Source organism: Macaca mulatta, chromosome 8 (genome assembly GCF_049350105.2).
Source record: "Macaca mulatta isolate MMU2019108-1 chromosome 8, T2T-MMU8v2.0, whole genome shotgun sequence".
In the NCBI taxonomy this organism is placed as follows: Eukaryota; Metazoa; Chordata; class Mammalia; order Primates; family Cercopithecidae; genus Macaca; species Macaca mulatta.
The window spans coordinates 143243317-143260240 of NC_133413.1; the positions used below are offsets into that span (position 1 = coordinate 143243317).

At 46.2% G+C, this 16924-nt stretch overlaps 1 protein-coding gene across 1 annotated transcript in view; it reads left to right on the top strand.

Annotated features, from left to right (window-relative positions):
- The first annotated feature begins 4358 nt into the window (after positions 1 to 4358).
- The window catches only part of TG (thyroglobulin), a 273223-nt gene continuing 260657 nt past the window's right edge, over positions 4359 to 16924 (top strand). The window contains exons 1-5 of the mRNA XM_028852295.2: positions 4359 to 4425; positions 5471 to 5579; positions 7057 to 7154; positions 8692 to 8895; positions 10107 to 10266. Of these exons, the coding sequence (XP_028708128.2) occupies positions 4359 to 4425; positions 5471 to 5579; positions 7057 to 7154; positions 8692 to 8895; positions 10107 to 10266 (638 nt within the window). The remainder of the gene's footprint in view (positions 4426 to 5470; positions 5580 to 7056; positions 7155 to 8691; positions 8896 to 10106; positions 10267 to 16924) is intronic.

Sequence of the window (16924 nt, forward strand, 5' to 3'; positions counted from 1 at the left end):
CCCAGTCAGGGGGATTGGGGAACCTCCTTACAGATTGACACGGGTGGAAATCTGGGCTCCTCACTTGACCTTGGCTGGCTTGGTGGGGTTAGAGACAAATTTTCTGAGATATTTGATATAGTAAAGAGGTTGTTACCTGAAAGTTTCCTGTCTTACCAGGCTGCCACCCTTTCCTGGAACTTTGGCTCAAGAGGCTTTTCTGGGGGCTTGTTTTGTCCGTGCTCATTGGCATTTCTGAATGTCCAGCTTCTCCAACATCTCATCTGAGACACAGGAGGCCAAATAAAATCCAGGAAACTCCTACCATATATCTCGTCCCTCTGATCCTGAGGTTGATAGCCAGTCTTTCTTCTCTCTACCTTTCAGTGCCTTCTTAGGTTTATTTTATATATAATATTCATGGTTTTAGCTATATTTAGTAGGAGGTATAGGGAAAAGTGTATTTTTCACTCCATCTTTCTGGGGTGAGAAACCAAGAACCAGAAATGTTTATTATTGCCATAGAAACCTAGGAGAAGAAGGTTGTGGTTTTGTGTCCCTGGGTATGTAGGGGATGGGGAGAAGCTGTCCGTAAGTGGTAGCAGGGATCCAGCAATATAGTGGCAGGCTGGACTAAAGGAGAGATGACTGGGAAGCAATTCCCTGTGGTGCATGACAGCTGATAGATGGATGTCAGAAACAGTGGTGCCTGATGATGCATTTGAAGCCATTTCCTCCCCTATATTCCTCTTACTCTCCATCTCCCCCTAAATCTTCAGTAAGCACCTATTATATGAAGCACCTTAGTATTAAAGAATGACGGAGATGAAAGGGAAGGTTATGCAGTTGTATTTTGGGCCAAGGAGACTGGGAGAGGTGGCAGGGCCAGCGATGAAGAGTCTGCCAGAGTGATGGAGGTCTGAGCAAGGAGCAAGTTGGTGAAGAAAGATTAGGACATTGCCATGTGGAGTCGTTGTGGAAGCCTGTATGTTCTCAGAGCTCAGTGGAGAAGAGGTAAAAGCAGGGACCAGTAGCTGAGTCATTATGAGAAAGAGGTTTCAGGGTGGTGGAAGTGACACATTGGCTCGATTCTCTTGAAGCTTGATGCTTTGTTGCTTGAGTGGAGAGAAGCACCTCTGCTTTTGCGTATGGAGGGAAGCTCTTTGCATGGATTTTGAAGGCAGCCTGTGCATTTCAGAGTACTGAGTGCTCCCCCACGGGCTCCTAACGCCTTGCTGCTTCTCTAGGTGGGGTCTGATGTGGAGTCAGCTCACAGGCCTGCCGTTCCTCTCTCGTAGTACTCTTCATTCCAGTGATATCCTGGCCTGCTTCATGAACCCTGAGACCAGAGGTCCTAAAGCACCAAACCCAGTGAAGCAGAGACACCTCTGGCATGGTTCTGTGGGTTGCTTCTCAGGGACGAGGCCAGCGAGAATGATTCAGCACAGAGGCCAACCTGTGCAAGCTTTATGCATGCATTTTAGGGCAATGGGAAGCATGGTGAGTGAGGTTTGTGGTAAATCTTTAACCGCATTCAATTTTTTCTAAGATTTATCTGCTTTAGAGCATGTAGAAATGGAGAAATGACCATGGACTGCACAATGCTGTGCTTATTATACTGCTGTAGAGAGAAGGATGCCGCCGGCTCTCCATAGCCTGGGGTGAACTTGGCCTATGTAATGGGGCAGCAGGGCGTCAGGCAGGTAAGTTCTTCTTCTTGTATTGCCTTTTCCAGTAAATGTCAATACACTCCCCAGCTCACCTTTGCCTAACATCTAGGTCTTAATCCAAGTTGTCCTCCCCAGGGTGAATTGATCTCCCTTCCACGACACCTCCTGAGCATCTGTTGGCTGAGTCTCCATCCCCAACAGCACATCACAAGGTGTCGATTCCATATCACAGAATGGAAACTGTGTTTTGATTCACCGGGATCCAAACACTCTTTTTTGTAGAATCTACAAAGTGACATGGATGGTCATATTTTAGAGGACTGTCCCTGCAGCTAGTGGGGAAACCCTGGTGAGGGGCAGTACAGCAGGCTATTCTGGCTGGCTGGTTCTGAGCTGAGGGGATGTGATGGAGGCAGGAAGAGTGAGGATGCAGAGGAGGGGAGGACCCAAGAAGTAGAAATGAGCAGCAGCCTGGTAGGACCTGGAGGCTGATAAGACTTGAGGAGAGAGGCTTAGGATGGGGCTTGGATTTGCTATCACAGAGACAGCCAATGGTGTGATGTCAGGAGAAAGGTTGAGGAGTTCAGATTAGGATGTGTTGAATTTGAAATATCTGTAGGGTGTCCAGGCAGAGTGGACCTAAGCTCAAAAAAGTCTGGCTGGAGACTGAGCTAGAGAGAGATGTGGGAGCTCCAGGCACGTATGGTCCCCAGGAAGGATGGGCAGAGCACGGGTTCTCACCTGTTTTTAATCCCACACCCTGACACTTAAAATGACTGTTTTGTTTTACTTTCTCTAGTTTGTATCATGAACCCAACAATGATGACAGTAGCTGTTATGGAGTGAATTGTGTCCTCCCCGCAATTCCATATTCTGAAGTCCTAAACCCAGGACCTCAGAATGTGATTGCATTTGGAGGTAGGGTCTTTATATAGGTAATTAAATACATAATGAGGTCACAAGGGTGGGCTCTAATCCAATATGACTGGTGTCCTTAAAGGAAATAAATATTAGGACACCAACACACACACAGGGAAGACCAAGTGAGGACACAGGGAGGAGATGGCCATCCGCAAGCCCAGGAGAGGAGCCTTCAAAGAAACCAACACTGCTGACATCTTGATCTTGGACTTCCAGCCTTCAGAACTATGGGAAAATAAATTTCTGTTACTTAAGCCACCCAGTCTGTGATACTTTGTGATAACACCCATAGCAGACTAGTACAGTAGCTAACACTGGATACTTATTATGTGTCAAATGCTGTTTTAAGCACTTTGCATATCTTAACACATATAATATTCATAACCCTATTTGTGGAAGGTAGTACTGTCTACGGCACGGCAGCTATATCAGCCCCTTTATTTCCCCCAACGTTTGGAGTCTCTTCCACTTTCCAGCTTGTCCTCCTGCCCTTCACTCTCCCGGGACCATGTCCTCCAGATTCTCACAGGTCCCGCCGTCTCTCCTCAGGTGCCAGGCTCAGCAACCTGCCCTCATTACCTGCCAGTTCCTGACCCTATCTGTCACTAGCTCCTTACCCAGCTGGGTTGGTCTTCTGAATACTTGCTGTTCCCTGGCACGATGCTTTTGCAAAATAAGAAAATCAATAATAATAATAATAACTACTCGCGTCTAGTGAGCATGTGCTCTTCATATCTATTTATTCTCTTACAAATACCTTAACAAATGGGACATATTATTATTCTTCTTTTAACTTTGCTTTCTAGAGAAGGAGGCTTGGGCTCAGGGAGATGAGGTGAGTTTTCCCAGGTCTCACAGGAATAGGACTGAAGGAAGGAAGGCTTGTTTGCCAGGAGAAACCGAACTTACATACAGGATTTCTGTGGAATACACAGTTCCTGCTTTCTTTTTGTTGACACAGTCTGAGGTCCTAGGAAAGAGAGGAGAATAGAAATATGAATATGAGTGTGTGTGTGTATTTTGCTTCCCTCACTAAAGTTTTCACAGTCTGTATTAATGAGGGCATGATTTTACCTGTTTTGTTCTCTGCCATATCCTCATTGCTAGATTAGGTGCCTGCTACTGTGGAGCTCTAAAATGTTGTTAGAGAAAGAATAGAAGAAAGAAAAGAAGGAAAGAAGGAAGAAAGAAAAGAAAGGAGGAAGGAAGGAAAGAAGGAAGGAAGAAAGAAAGGAAAGAAGGATAGAAGGGAGAAAGGAAGGAAAGAAGGAAGGAAGGAAGAAATGAAAGAAAGGAAGGAAGGAAAGAAGGAAGGAAGAAATGAAAGAAAGGAAGGAAAGAAAGAAGGAAGGAAGGAAGGAAAGAAGGAAGAAAGGAAGAAAGGCAACAAAGGAAGGAAAGAGAAGGAGAAAGGGTTGGGGGTGGGGAGGAAAGAACAAAGGATTGCTTTTCCCTCACTATGGGCTTGAGCCTGTTGCCTCCAACGATACAGAGCTTTAGTCTTTACCCATAAAGAAGGATTTTGAAGTCACCCCACCCAGTTCTGTTCCCCCACAGTTTAGACAAGATCCTCATGCTCCACTGGCCACACGAGTGCCCGCAGAAGGAGCAGACACAGGTGGAGGGAGCTCCTTGTGACCAGCAGAGAAAACAGGATGGGGCACTGCCTCACTGAGGACCTGTGGGTGCGAAGGAAAGTGCCAACGGCAGCTCTATAAAAGCTCCCTGGCCAGGGGACCTAGGGCAAGCAGTGGTTTCTCCTCCTTCCTCCTGGGAAGGGCCAGGAAAATGGCCCTGGTCCTGGAGATCTTCAGCCTGCTGGCCTCCGTCTGCTGGGTGTCGGCCAATATCTTTGGTAAGTTGTGAGGCCATGGAGCCAGACATGGGGAGGGAGCTCCAGTGTCAGCCAGGCTCTGCCTTGGGCCTTTGAACAGATGCAATCGAATTTAATCTTCACAAATGCCCACAAGTCAGTAATTTGCTTTTTCTTTTTTTTTTTTTCAGATAAAGAGGCAGGTCTAGAGAGAGGCAAACTGAATTACTTGAGGTCACAGAGCTAGTGATTGATGGAGCAGAGATGGGAAATGTAGTTGATCTTCCTAATTCAATTCTAGGTCACCCTCGCCCCGCCATTTTGGCAAACTTTTGGCATTGACCTTGGGTTTTTATCCCCTTAGCTATTCCAAAGTCTGTGTCATCCATAAGAGGTATTTAAGAAGCCATAGAAAAAGAAATCTACTTGTGGAGTGAAATAGCCCTAAGTTCTGTCCTTGGCTCAGCCACTAACCCGTGTGACTTGGGGCAAAGTGCCAAGCTTCTGTGTTTTTTTTTTTTTATTTAAAAAGTAAACAAATAACACATGCCTCATGATGTGGTTGTGATTTCTGGGTAGGATCCTGTGTGTTATAAGAGTTCTCAATGGAGAATACGTCATGTATGTTATTAATTAATTTTTATTTCAATGTGTATCTGGAAGGTGCTACATCTGCAGGGCATGGCTTGATAGATTCAAGAACTTCCCTATGGTTCTCTAACTTACTCCAAATAGCCTCACGAGAATTGTGGCGGGGTTGGGGTGGGCGGGGAATGTGTAGTCCCAGCGTTGATTTTGGAATCCTTCACTTGCCAGCTACGTGACTTTGGGCAGACGACTTTCACTGCCTGAGAGTTGGTGCCTCATGAGTGACAAGGATATATTGCCTGTCACCTCTTAGGGGAATGTTGCACATTGAATGAGTTAATGTCATACTGGAAAAAAGTGTGCTTAGCTGCCAAATTTTAAGATAGGCTGTCATAGGTAATGATGATAATCCTGGAAAAGCACCTGTGCTTATGAGAGCCCATCTCTCCTGGCAGCCCAGTCCACACTCTTCTCTGATGAATCACTTTTCTTTTCCTAGAGTACCAGGTGGATGCCCAGCCCCTTCGTCCCTGTGAGCTGCAGAGGGAAAGGGCCTTTCTGAAGCAAGCAGACTACGTGCCCCAGTGCGCAGAGGACGGCAGCTTCCAGTAAGGCTTATGTCAGCAGCAGCTTATGTCAGTAAGGCTTGGACCTCTCAAGGTCCAAGATGCCATAAACAGCATCTCATGCCTTCCCCTCTCTTCCCAAGCTCTGCCCTACAACTCCTTTGTGCTTGTGAGGCTTGGTCACTGTCATTTGGAGGTGCCCGCCTTTCAGTTCCCCAAGCTGATCAACACTGGACAATCTGACCACGTGAACCCCAATCCATGCTTCATCCTCCCACTGCCCTCCCTTCTCTTCCTGACATCACTCTTTCTGTGATGGCTTGAATAAACGATGTGTGTGGGGGTGGGGCAGAGTTGAGGGGGGTGTCAAATGATCTGTGCTTTGGGACCTCTCCCTCCTCCAAGTATCCTCTTGAGAAGCTGGGGTGGTGGAAGCAGAGGCTGCCTTGACTTCCCAGTCCTTAGCTGCTGCCGACCCTGCCCGGGCCAGCTCTCTAGGCTGCCTCTGGGCTTCTGGGCCACTGTCTCCTCATTGAGCTGCTCTCTGAAAGGGGTTTCTCCAGCTGCCCTAATGCAGACTTGGGGCCTGAGACCCTCTCTGTGGTGAGTGTGGTAATAATCTAGACAATTCTTCCCTGCGGAGTAGACAGGAATCCTTTGCACTGTGCAGGCAATTGAAATTTCCCTGTGCTATTCCAGTCATGTTGAATCAGGGGAACTCCATCTCTATGACTGTGTTCTGGGAAACATCTGTGAACCATCCCTCCCTGTCGCTATCTTATGTACACTCTTAACGTGTACTAACCTCCCACCAGTGTACAGAGACGCTTAGATCTCTGGGAATTCTGGAACAGTAAGGAAGGAGTTCAGGAGGAAGTCTCACTTTCCCCAGCCTTATTTATGTTCCCATTCCCACGTCTCTTGTTCCAGGCTCTTGCAGTTTCAAACCTGGCCTCTCTTCAGGAGGCTTTGCATACGCTGTTCCCTTTACCTGGAATATCTTTTACTTTCTTATACCTCCGACCATCCTGCAGGTCTCAGTTCAGTCATGATTTCTGAGGAGTCAACTCTATGACCTGGCCTGACCCCACCCATGTGCTTCCCACTATACCCTGCCGGCCCCTGACCCCACTAACATCCCACCCCCAAGTCCCCACTCCCTATCCATACAGTGTGGGCACTGCCTTTACCCTCTGCAGCCTCATAATGACTGAGGACACTTGGTGGATGTGGCTGAAGCCCTGCACTCCAGGGTGGATCACTTGCTTTGGGGCTGGCAGGCTGGACAGGTGGTGAATGAATGGCTGGGGCAGGAGCCAGAGCAGGTGTTAGCCAGGCAGGAAAAGTGGGGCTTTTCCATTCCCAGGTCAGCCACCCTTCTCCACTCCACTCTCTCCCTAATTTATACGAACCAAAACTTGGAAGAATTGAAATGAAGAAGAAAAGTAGCCTCGGTGGGAGCCGGCGTGTGGCTTTGGGGGCCCATCCCAAAGTCACCTGGTCTGTGTCTCCTCCTCAGGCCTGTCCAGTGCCAGAACGACGGCCGCTCCTGCTGGTGTGTGGGTGCCGATGGCAGCGAAGTGCTGGGCAGCAGGCAGCCAGGCCGGCCTGTGGCTTGTAAGTGGGAATGGGGACGTCTCTTGGAGGGACCCTGCTAGGACAACTCACTTCCAGGAATGAGCACTGGGTTTGGGTGGGTGGCTGAGCAGGTCCTCCCTCTGGGCTGCTGGCTTCTCCTCTGTGAATAAGAATCATTCCTTGCAAGCCATGGAAGGCCCTGTTTCCTGCAGGGCCACTGTGAAAGTCCAGTCATTTGTTCAACAAATATCTACCCAGTTCCTCCCATGAGCCAGGCACCATGCCTGGTGCTGAGAAGACAATGGTGAACACATATCAATGTCTCCTGAAATCAGAAAGTCACCAGAAAAATACCAAGTGCCTTCTCACCTGTAGTGTGAGGTGTTTCTAAAATTTAAGACTTGGGTCAAAGCTCTCCAGTTAAGATAATTATTATAGTGAGTAATCAAAGAAACACAGTCCCCATTTAAAGCATGTCATAACTCTAAAACAACAGTTAACTTAAGGCAACCACCTCAAAATGAGGAAATTGAACCTAAAACCAAAACTATCCTTTGATGGATTAAAAGCTCTGTTTGGGGCACTGGTTTTATGCATCTAGTGTGGCTGTCATGGGAGCATGCTGACCCCATACTCTCCTGCTGTGTAAGCTTGGCTGAGTCAGGCATCCTCACTGAGCTATGGGTCCTCATCTGTAACATAAATATAGCATCTGCCTTGTATGATGTTGTGAGGATTTAGAACACGTGTAAACACTGGGCACATAGTAGGTATTCAATAGGGGGCGATCGTTGCTAATGTCTCAGTCCATTTGTGTTGCTATAAAGAAATGCCTAAGGCTAATTTATAAAGAAAAGAGGTGTGTTTGGCTCACAGCTCTGCAGGCTGTGCAGAAGCATGCCACTAGCTTCTGCTGCTGGTGAGGACCTCAGGCTGCTTCCACTCATGGTGGAAGGGGAAGAGGAACCATCTGTGCGGAGATCACGTGATGAGAGAAAGCTAGAGAGACAGAGGGTGGAGGTGCCAGGCTCTTTTTAACATTCAGCTCTTATGGACACTAATAGAGCTGGAACTCACTCACTCCGAGGGAAGGCATTCATCTATTCATAAGGGATCCACCTCCAGGACTCAAACACCTACCACATTGGGGATCAGATTTCAACATGAGATTTGGAGGGGACAAATGCTGAAACCATAGCAGTTAATGTCGCTAACCTTCACTCAGAGTGGTGAAGCAGCTTCCCTAGGGTTACACAGCGAGCCCGGGGAGAAAACTGGACTCAGAAAAGCTCTGTTAATACGAGGCCTGCACTCGATCCCATCTCCCCTCCACAGTACTGTGCTCTGGGATACCTGACTGATTGATGTGGCACCAGCGAGATCTGCCCTTCCCTAACTCAGTCCACAGGATACTAGCTAGGCCTGTTCTGTGGCTGCCACCCCATCACTGAGTGTCCTTGGGTGTGTCATTACCCTCTCAGCTGTGTCACTCTGGGGAGGAAGCGTGAGTTTTCCTGGGCTCAGTCCCTGGAAATTTCCCCGCAGTTCTATCTAACACTGCTCCTTGTACCCACAGGTCTGTCATTTTGTCAGCTACAGAAACAGCAGATCTTGCTGAGTGGCTACATTAACAGCACAGACACCTCCTACCTCCCTCAGTGTCAGGATTCAGGGGACTACATGCCTGTCCAGTGTGACGTGCAGCAGGTCCAGTGCTGGTGTGTGGATGCAGAGGGGATGGAGGTGTACGGGACCCGCCAGCCGGGGAGGCCAAAGCGATGTGAGTTTCACTGAGCGCCTGCACCCCTAGAGCTGGGAAGGGGCTGAAGCTTTCCTCACTGCGATCCAAAGCGTTTAGAGTTTCCTGCCGAAATGGGCAGAGAACCAGGTCCACAGTAGGGAAAATAAAAGCTTCAAAGGGAAGGTTTTATTATTCTCATATTTCCATATGGTAGACAAGCCATATTTGCTGGCTGATCATTAGAAACATGAGCAGGATTTCATTGAACATTGTGAGTCTCCTGTTGCAGACCCAAGTCACTGCGTGGGTCTCTAACTGTCACGTGTATAGTGCAAGCACAGCCATGTGCTGCATATGGGTGTTTTGGTCACCAATGGACCACATACATGACGGTGGTCCCATAAGATTATAATAGAGCTGAAAAATTCCTATTGCCTAGTGATGTAATGATGATATTGACCCCGAGCAGGCTTAGGCTAATGTGTGTGTGTATCTGTTCGTTTTTAACAAAAAAAGTTTAAAAGTAAAACAAAAATTTAAAATGGGGAAAAGTTTATAGAAGAAGGATATGAGGAAAGAAAATATTTTTGTACAGCTGTACCATGTGTTCCTGTTTTAAGCTGAGTGTTTTAAAGGTGTCAAAAGTTTTAAAAAATTAAAAAATTTATAACGTAAAAATGTTGCAGTACGCTAAGGTTAACTTATTGAAGTTAACCTTCAATTGAAGAGAGAGAAAAATTATGAACTTAGTGGAGCCTGAGCGCGCAGGGTTGATAAAGTCTACAATAGTGAACAGGAATGTCCTTAGCTTTCACACTCACTCACTGACTCACCCAGAGCAACTGCCAGCCCTGCAGGCTCCGTTCATGCTAAGTACCCCATACAAGTGTACTATTCTTTACCTTTTATACTGTATTTGTACCGTACCGTTTCTATGCTTAGGGATGTCTAGATACACAAATACCATTGTCTTACAATTGCCTACAGTATTCATTACAATAACATGCTGTACAGGTTTGTAGCCTAGGAGCACTAGGCTAGACCGTACAGCCCAGGTGTGCCGTAGGCAAGCCATCCAGGTCTGCAGAAGTACACTCTATGAAGTTTACGCAGCGATGAAACTGCCGAACGATGCATTTCTCAGAGCTCGTCCCCACTGCTAAGGGACACATGACTGTATATGCTGCTCAACTGCAGAAACGTGTCTACTCATACATAAGAATTTTTTTTTTTTTCATGAAAATGTTTAGGTCCAAGGAGCTGTGAAATAAGAAATCGTCGTCTTCTCCACGGGGTGGGAGACAAGTCACCACCCCAGTGTTCAGCAGAGGGAGAGTTTATGCCTGTCCAGTGCAAATTTGTCAACACCACAGACATGATGATTTTTGATCTGGTCCACAGCTACAACAGGTAAGGGGAGCCGGGGTGTGCCTGTCACTGGGCCATCACCGGCCAAGCCCACACTCATCTTGAGCTGGGGGCCTCCATGTGTCATACGTGCAGCATGATAAGGAATTAGGGCCACCTCATTCTCATGAGCCGTGCTGGGCATGTAAAGTGCCACGGCATTTTTTAACAAGGCAAACTGGCAATCGGTATTTAATGAAAAATAGATGTGGCCTCTGGCCAATGAAATGTAAAACATCAGAATGTGAAGACAAATGGGCTAGGGTGCCTACTGCATCATTTTTCATTGTAGCAGGAAACTGGGAATAAAGTGATCATCAAAAGGTGGCTGGCTGAATAAATGTGAATCTGCCATAACTATTTATGTAGCCATTAAAAAGACTGCATTAGAGCTGCTAGAACATTTGACCTGGAGAGGAGGCCACAGTATATTGTGATAATACAATACAAGATACAAAGCACAGAAAATATAATATGCTTTAATTTTTAAAGAACAAATAAGCAAAAAGATTCTTTATACATGCTTATATGACTATATTACAGGTCTCTGCACAAGACTATGTGAACACAGAGTATAAGAGGAAGGAGCATGGTCATCCCGGGCTGCTTTAGGGCCAGGGCTGCTCTGCAGAAGAAAGAGTAGGCAGAAGGCCAGGCGCAGTGGCTCACATCTGTAATCCCAGAACTTTGGGAGGCTGAGGTGGTCGGATCATGAGGTCAGGGGTTCGAGACCAGCCTGGCCAATATGGTGGTACACCGTCTTTACTAAAACGAATGCAAAAACTAGCCAGATGTGGTGGCGCGCACCTGTAGTCCCAGCTACTCAGGAGGCTGAGGCAGGAGAATCACTTGAACCTGGGAGGCAGAGGTTGCAGTGAGTCGAGATTGTGCCACTGCAGTCTAGCCTAGGTGACAGAATAAGACTCTGTCTCAAAAGAAAAAAATAAAATAAAATCAAACAAGTAAATAAAGAGGAGGCAGAAGGGGGATCTGCAGAAAAGGAAAAAAGGCAACATTCCCAAAAGCATGGATATCATTATATTTGTGAATTTTTGAAAACTGTGTGTATATGTGCACTTATGAATAACTTTAAAAATGTAAATAACGATATAAACAGAGAGAGGAATTATAGATCTTGATCCAAATAGCCAGGGTAGCTTCTGGTCATCCACAGTGGCCACTTGTTTATGTAAAGGGTTCATGCAGACTTCAGATGTAACTGAACCATTTGGATTAAAAAGAAAAATGAATACTAGTCTGCAAAGACTGATATGAATTCTCTTGGAGAACTTGAGCCTCTCTGTGGCTGGCTTCCAAAACAACCAGTTTCTTTCCCTGTGTGAGGGAGGAAATTCTCATGGGCTGTGCCAGGAGGAATCTCAGACTAGCAGCCTGTGTGCCGAACTGTCCCTTAGGCAGACGTTGTTGGAACTGCATCATATCTTAAAAACTGGAAACTTTTATTAGGTTATACCGCATGAAATTTCCATTTTTGTAGGTTAAAAAGTAGTTGAACATGAGCAGTTTCATATGTTCAACCTAAAACACACAATTCTGAATTCCTGATTTTAAAGAACAAGGGTGGGAAGCTGCACACACGCACTCACTGGTGGCATCAAGACACTGGCTCTGCTGCTCTTTTTACACCAAGGACACGCCCTTCTGTGCTCCAGGTCCCTCCGTGCTCTGTTGCCACACACCTGCCTACTTCATCCATTTATATGACCTGCCTGGTCCTGCCTTCTGCCTGGTTCTGTCTTCTGCCTTTGCCACTGCTTAGCACAGTGACCTGGCCGCTTACTCTCTCAGAGCCTCAGTGTTCCCATCCATCAAATGGAGGACAATGCCCTGCTCATTACATCATAGTGAAGATTCGATGAGGCCTCACCTATGAAACCATGGGTGCGAATTTACAAAGTTGTAAATTACTATACTTCCGTAGGGAATTCTCATGCATCAGCCAGCTTCAGCAAACGGAGGTTAGATTTTTTCCCTCCAGACCTGGCCTGCCTGCGAGCACGTATAAATCTCAGCCAGTTTTACTGAATGCTCATTGCTGCAAACCAACGTATTCTCAGTTCAAGATCACCTGACTGCTTACTATATATAAGGAATTTTATATCCTTTAACCTACCTTAATACTTACAGAAATAATTAGATAATTATTGTCCCTACTATAAAAATGATTACTGAAACACAGAGGTAAAGGAACTCACGCTAATAAGCTTAGGTGCTAGAACTGTCTGAACTGTCTGGCTCCTTTTAGTATCCCACATAATGTAACTCATCTCTGTTCCCCCAGTGCATGGCATACAGCCTTGCATGCAGCAGATCTGGAATCTGTGCTTAAGGAACTGGTGAATGATCCGAGGGTGGGTGCCACATTGAGGTTGAGGTACAATTCACAGCTATTTCCACAAGAGGGCAGTCGAGTTAAATGCAAAAGTTCAGAACTAAGCATCCTTTGTTTAAAAGAAACACAAAAATTTACTCCTGAAATGGGATCCTTTTCATTTTGTAAGCAAGCATGTCTCTGAGCAAATTCTGGTATTGAAAGGTCATGGGAAGGGTTGAGTGGTTGGTTACTGGAAGCCCAGCTGTAATCAGGGATTTTCCGACACTTAAGTAGACCTGGGCAGTCGCTGGCCCAGTGACTCCTCTGGGCACAGTGGAAGGAGCCTTGGAGGCCATATAGAGGGCCTAAGCTTAGCAACTCAGGTTTCCAGGTAAAATACGAGACGGCAAGTTATGTTTGAATTTCAGACAGCAAAGAGTAATTTTTTTTTTTTTCAATGTAAGTATGTTTCAATATTGCAGCAAGCATTTGAAGCCTGGGGTTGGGGAAGGGTGTATCATAATCAACATCAGACTTGGATTTCTGAAAGAATGGAATGGTGAGGGGAGAGCAGAGTGTGTGCAAGGAGGCAACCCTCCAAGTTTGCAGGCTACTTCACTAGTCCAGGCAAGAAACAATGTTGACATGGAGCAAGCGTCGGAGAGGACAGCCGAGAGGTGGGGTGAGACTGGAGGAATATTTACCAGATGGAACCCACAGAATTTGATGAAGGAATTGATATGGAGGTGAGGGTCGGGGGGAGTAGAGAATGACTCCTAACTCTGGTTTCTGGATGGATTCTTGAGGATAAATTTGAAAAGGAAAAGCCACAAGCTTTGTTTTGGAATATTGAATCTATGGGGATTTTTGGGGAAAATTCAAATGGAGAAGTGACAGAAGGCAATTACTTCCCTGGGGCTACCAGAAGGCTGGAATCCTGTGGGCAGCTCATTCACTGACCTGTTGCTGTGAGTTATTTTTGTGCCGGGTGATGGTTTGCACTTGAATTTGGCAATGGTGTTTGCCCATCTGAAGTAGGTCCTTTTGCCCTTCAAGAAGGCCACTGCTTACAATATCTGTTTGGCTGGAAAATTTTAAAAAAACATGTTGTAATGGGGAGCAAGCTTCACTGGTCCTTCTGACTCATGCCCCATCTTTCATATTGCGCTAGCCCAACCATTAACTGTGGACACACATTCTGACCAAGCAGATTATAAGTAAAGGTCTTAAGAGCCTTCAAGCACGGCTAATGCCATTATCAAAGCCTTAATGATCTGAGTTAATTGACTTCTTTATTAACCCTTGTCCTTAATGACTAAACACACTCAAACTTCTTAGCAACCAGTCTAACTTCAAATGCCTTAGCCACCCATACTACCCAGATTGCCCAGTGGGAAGAAGGACCAGATGTGTCTTAATATATGGTAAAGGGGCATTGTAACCAGAACGTGGAAGGTACTGTATGGAGAAATCCTCACTGTGGAACCACCAGATCACCCTCACTACAGACACCTGCGGTGGTTGGCTATGCATCAGGTGCTCTGCTAGGCTATGGCCCCCGCTTATTTTATTTTATTTATTTATTTATCTTTTTGAGACAGAGTCTCACTTTGTCACCCAGGCTGGATTGTAGTGGTTTTTAGTAGAGATAGGGTTCACTATGTTGGTCAGGCTGGTCTTGAACTCCTGACCTCAAGTGATCCACCCATCTCGCCTCCCAAAGTGCTGGGATTACAGGTGTGAACCACCGCACCCGGTATGGCCTCTTCTTTTAAGGAGCACCCTCCCTAGTGCAGGAGAGAATGAAATGCATGGCTCATTTGTGAGTCAGTGTTTAGATTTCTAAATAACTGCCTGTGGGAGACATTAGAGAATCTGACTGAGCCCGGGGGCAGGAATCGTACTCTGAAAATGAACAAGACCAGATGCCCAGTGGAGACCAGAATTTCGCATTCCTCTGAGCCTTGGTTGTAATTTCTCTGTCTAGGCTGGCCATAATCTGAGCATAAACTCAGAAATGCCACCCCTTGCCTCTCCGCTAGCATTTGCTTTCTTGAGGATTCTTCTATGGCTACCTGAGATTTTGCCTTTTATTCAACAAAAGGCAAACGTCCTTTTCCACTAGATTGTGGGCACAGAGAAAATTCGGAAGATCCTGAGCTTGAACTCGTTGGTGATTGCAGGGCAGGGCTCCTGAAAGACTGTGCTTTGTTGGAGTGGTAGTCCAAAATATATGTTACTTTTTAATTTTTAAATATTGTGTAGATTTTATCTTCCTCCTTTCTTCTGATATGCCCAAAAGAGGATAAAAATGGAAATTAGAGGGAATCATGAGGAAGACAAAATAAAAGTAGAAAATCAGAATAAGGCAAGGCAAAGATTGGCCCACATCACTCATTCTACAAAGTCATAACAAATGTGAGGGGCTGCATATTTGACTCTGAGCTCCCTGTAACCAAAGAAAAGAAAAAATAGCCTAAGTTACTTGGTTTCTACCAGATAAAAATAAGAGTTTCTCAGGGATCACAATGTTTTCTTCTATTGATGATGGAGGGAACTTGGTTCCTCAGATCCTCAGGTCCTCATGAAGGGGAGAACACCGTATGCCACAGGGGACCATCGGACTTGACAATGTCCTGCTGCTGAAGGACCAGTGGTTTCCAAAGGCCAGTGCCTATAAAAAGCATCTTCAGGGCCAGCGTGCTGGCTCACGCCTATAATCCCAGCACTTTGGGAGGCCAGGGTGGGCAGATCACGAGGTCAGGAGATCAACACTATCCTGGCTAACATGGTGAAACCCTGTCTCTACCAAAAATATAAAAAATTAGCTGGGTGTGGTGGCGGGTGCCTGTAGTCCCAGCTACTTGGGAGGCTGAGGCAGGAGAATCACTTGAACCTGGGAGGCAGAGGTTGCAGTGAGCTGAGATCACGCCACTGCACTCCAGCCTGGCGACAGAGCCAGACTCTGTCTCAAAAAAAAAAAAAAGCATCTTCAGGTGCTGTATTTCAGAGACTGTGAATCTTGGGTCCTGGCGTTCTCTACCAGACTTGTACCTCCCTTGCTGACTACCAATATCTCTATTTTCCTTGCTGCCCACACCTGTGGTTCTGTCTCCCACCTTGAAGTTGGAGGCGTGTAAATGACCCTTCTAGATATGTTCTTCCCTCCTCTGTTGTCTCCTGGTCAAATCACCATTCATGGCTTTAGAATCCCACTCAAACTCACCTCCTTTGGGGGCATTCTTTGGTCCAGCTAGCCCAAGGCTAGCGATGGAGCCAGACTGTCCAGCTTTCATCTGGGCTTTGGGTTCGGTCTCAGTAGTTTGACTTCTTTTGGTTGATGTGGGGCAGGAGATCTAATAAGGAGGAGGCTAAAAGTATGACAGAGTCCCTGTTCCCTGATGACAGTAAATCACTAATGACAGTAGCAGAATAATAGTTAAACAATCTTCATGGTGCTAATTATTATTTTGGAGAAGGAGTCCAAAATGCATAGATGATGATATCATTTCAGAAATTAGCCACAGAATCAAATTGTATCAAATGAAATTGTGGGCACACAGGAAATTGGGAAGATTCAGAACTTGAAATCACTGGTGATTGCAGGACAGGGCCCCCAAAGGACTATGCTCTATTGGAGAGGTAGTCTTTGGCCACCTGCTGTCGTTGGAAGGCCATTGGAAATGGACTTGGGATTCTTGGTCCCTGGTGTTGGCTGGATGATCTTGACCCAGTCACATCACCACACAGAATCCCAGTTTTCTCATTTGGGAAATGGAGATTTTTAAAGGGTTGTGAGAATTAAATGAGACAAATATGGAGAGTGTTCGTTCTGATTGTTCATACCTATAACCTGTGATTATTTTATGAATAGTAATTAATAGCAACAATCATATTAGCTCTTCTCACTACATACAGAATTAGCAAGAAGGGATTAAAGATGGCAGCACAGGGTGTCTGTCCTAGAGGTCAGCAAAGAACAGTCCTAGAGAGCGCAGATGGCAGTAGCGGGCCTTAGGGTGGTCTTACAGGGAGGGTGGGAGGACCCTCTCCAGAGCCGAAGACAGGGTGATCTCCAATATGCAAGAACAGGAATATCAAGAGTGAGGTCCATGAAAAAAACACTGGTAGGTCCAGGTACTGGGCAGTTTATAAGACCAGAAACCCCCAGAGAGGGGCTCTGACCATAAAGTCGTAGGATGAAGATGGCTCAAAGACCCTGGAGGTCATGTCTGCCATGAACCAGGACATTGAGGTGGGTCTCTGGGTTGAATTAGCTGAGCATGGAACTAGAGTGATTTAAACTTGGGCCTCACACTGGAATTT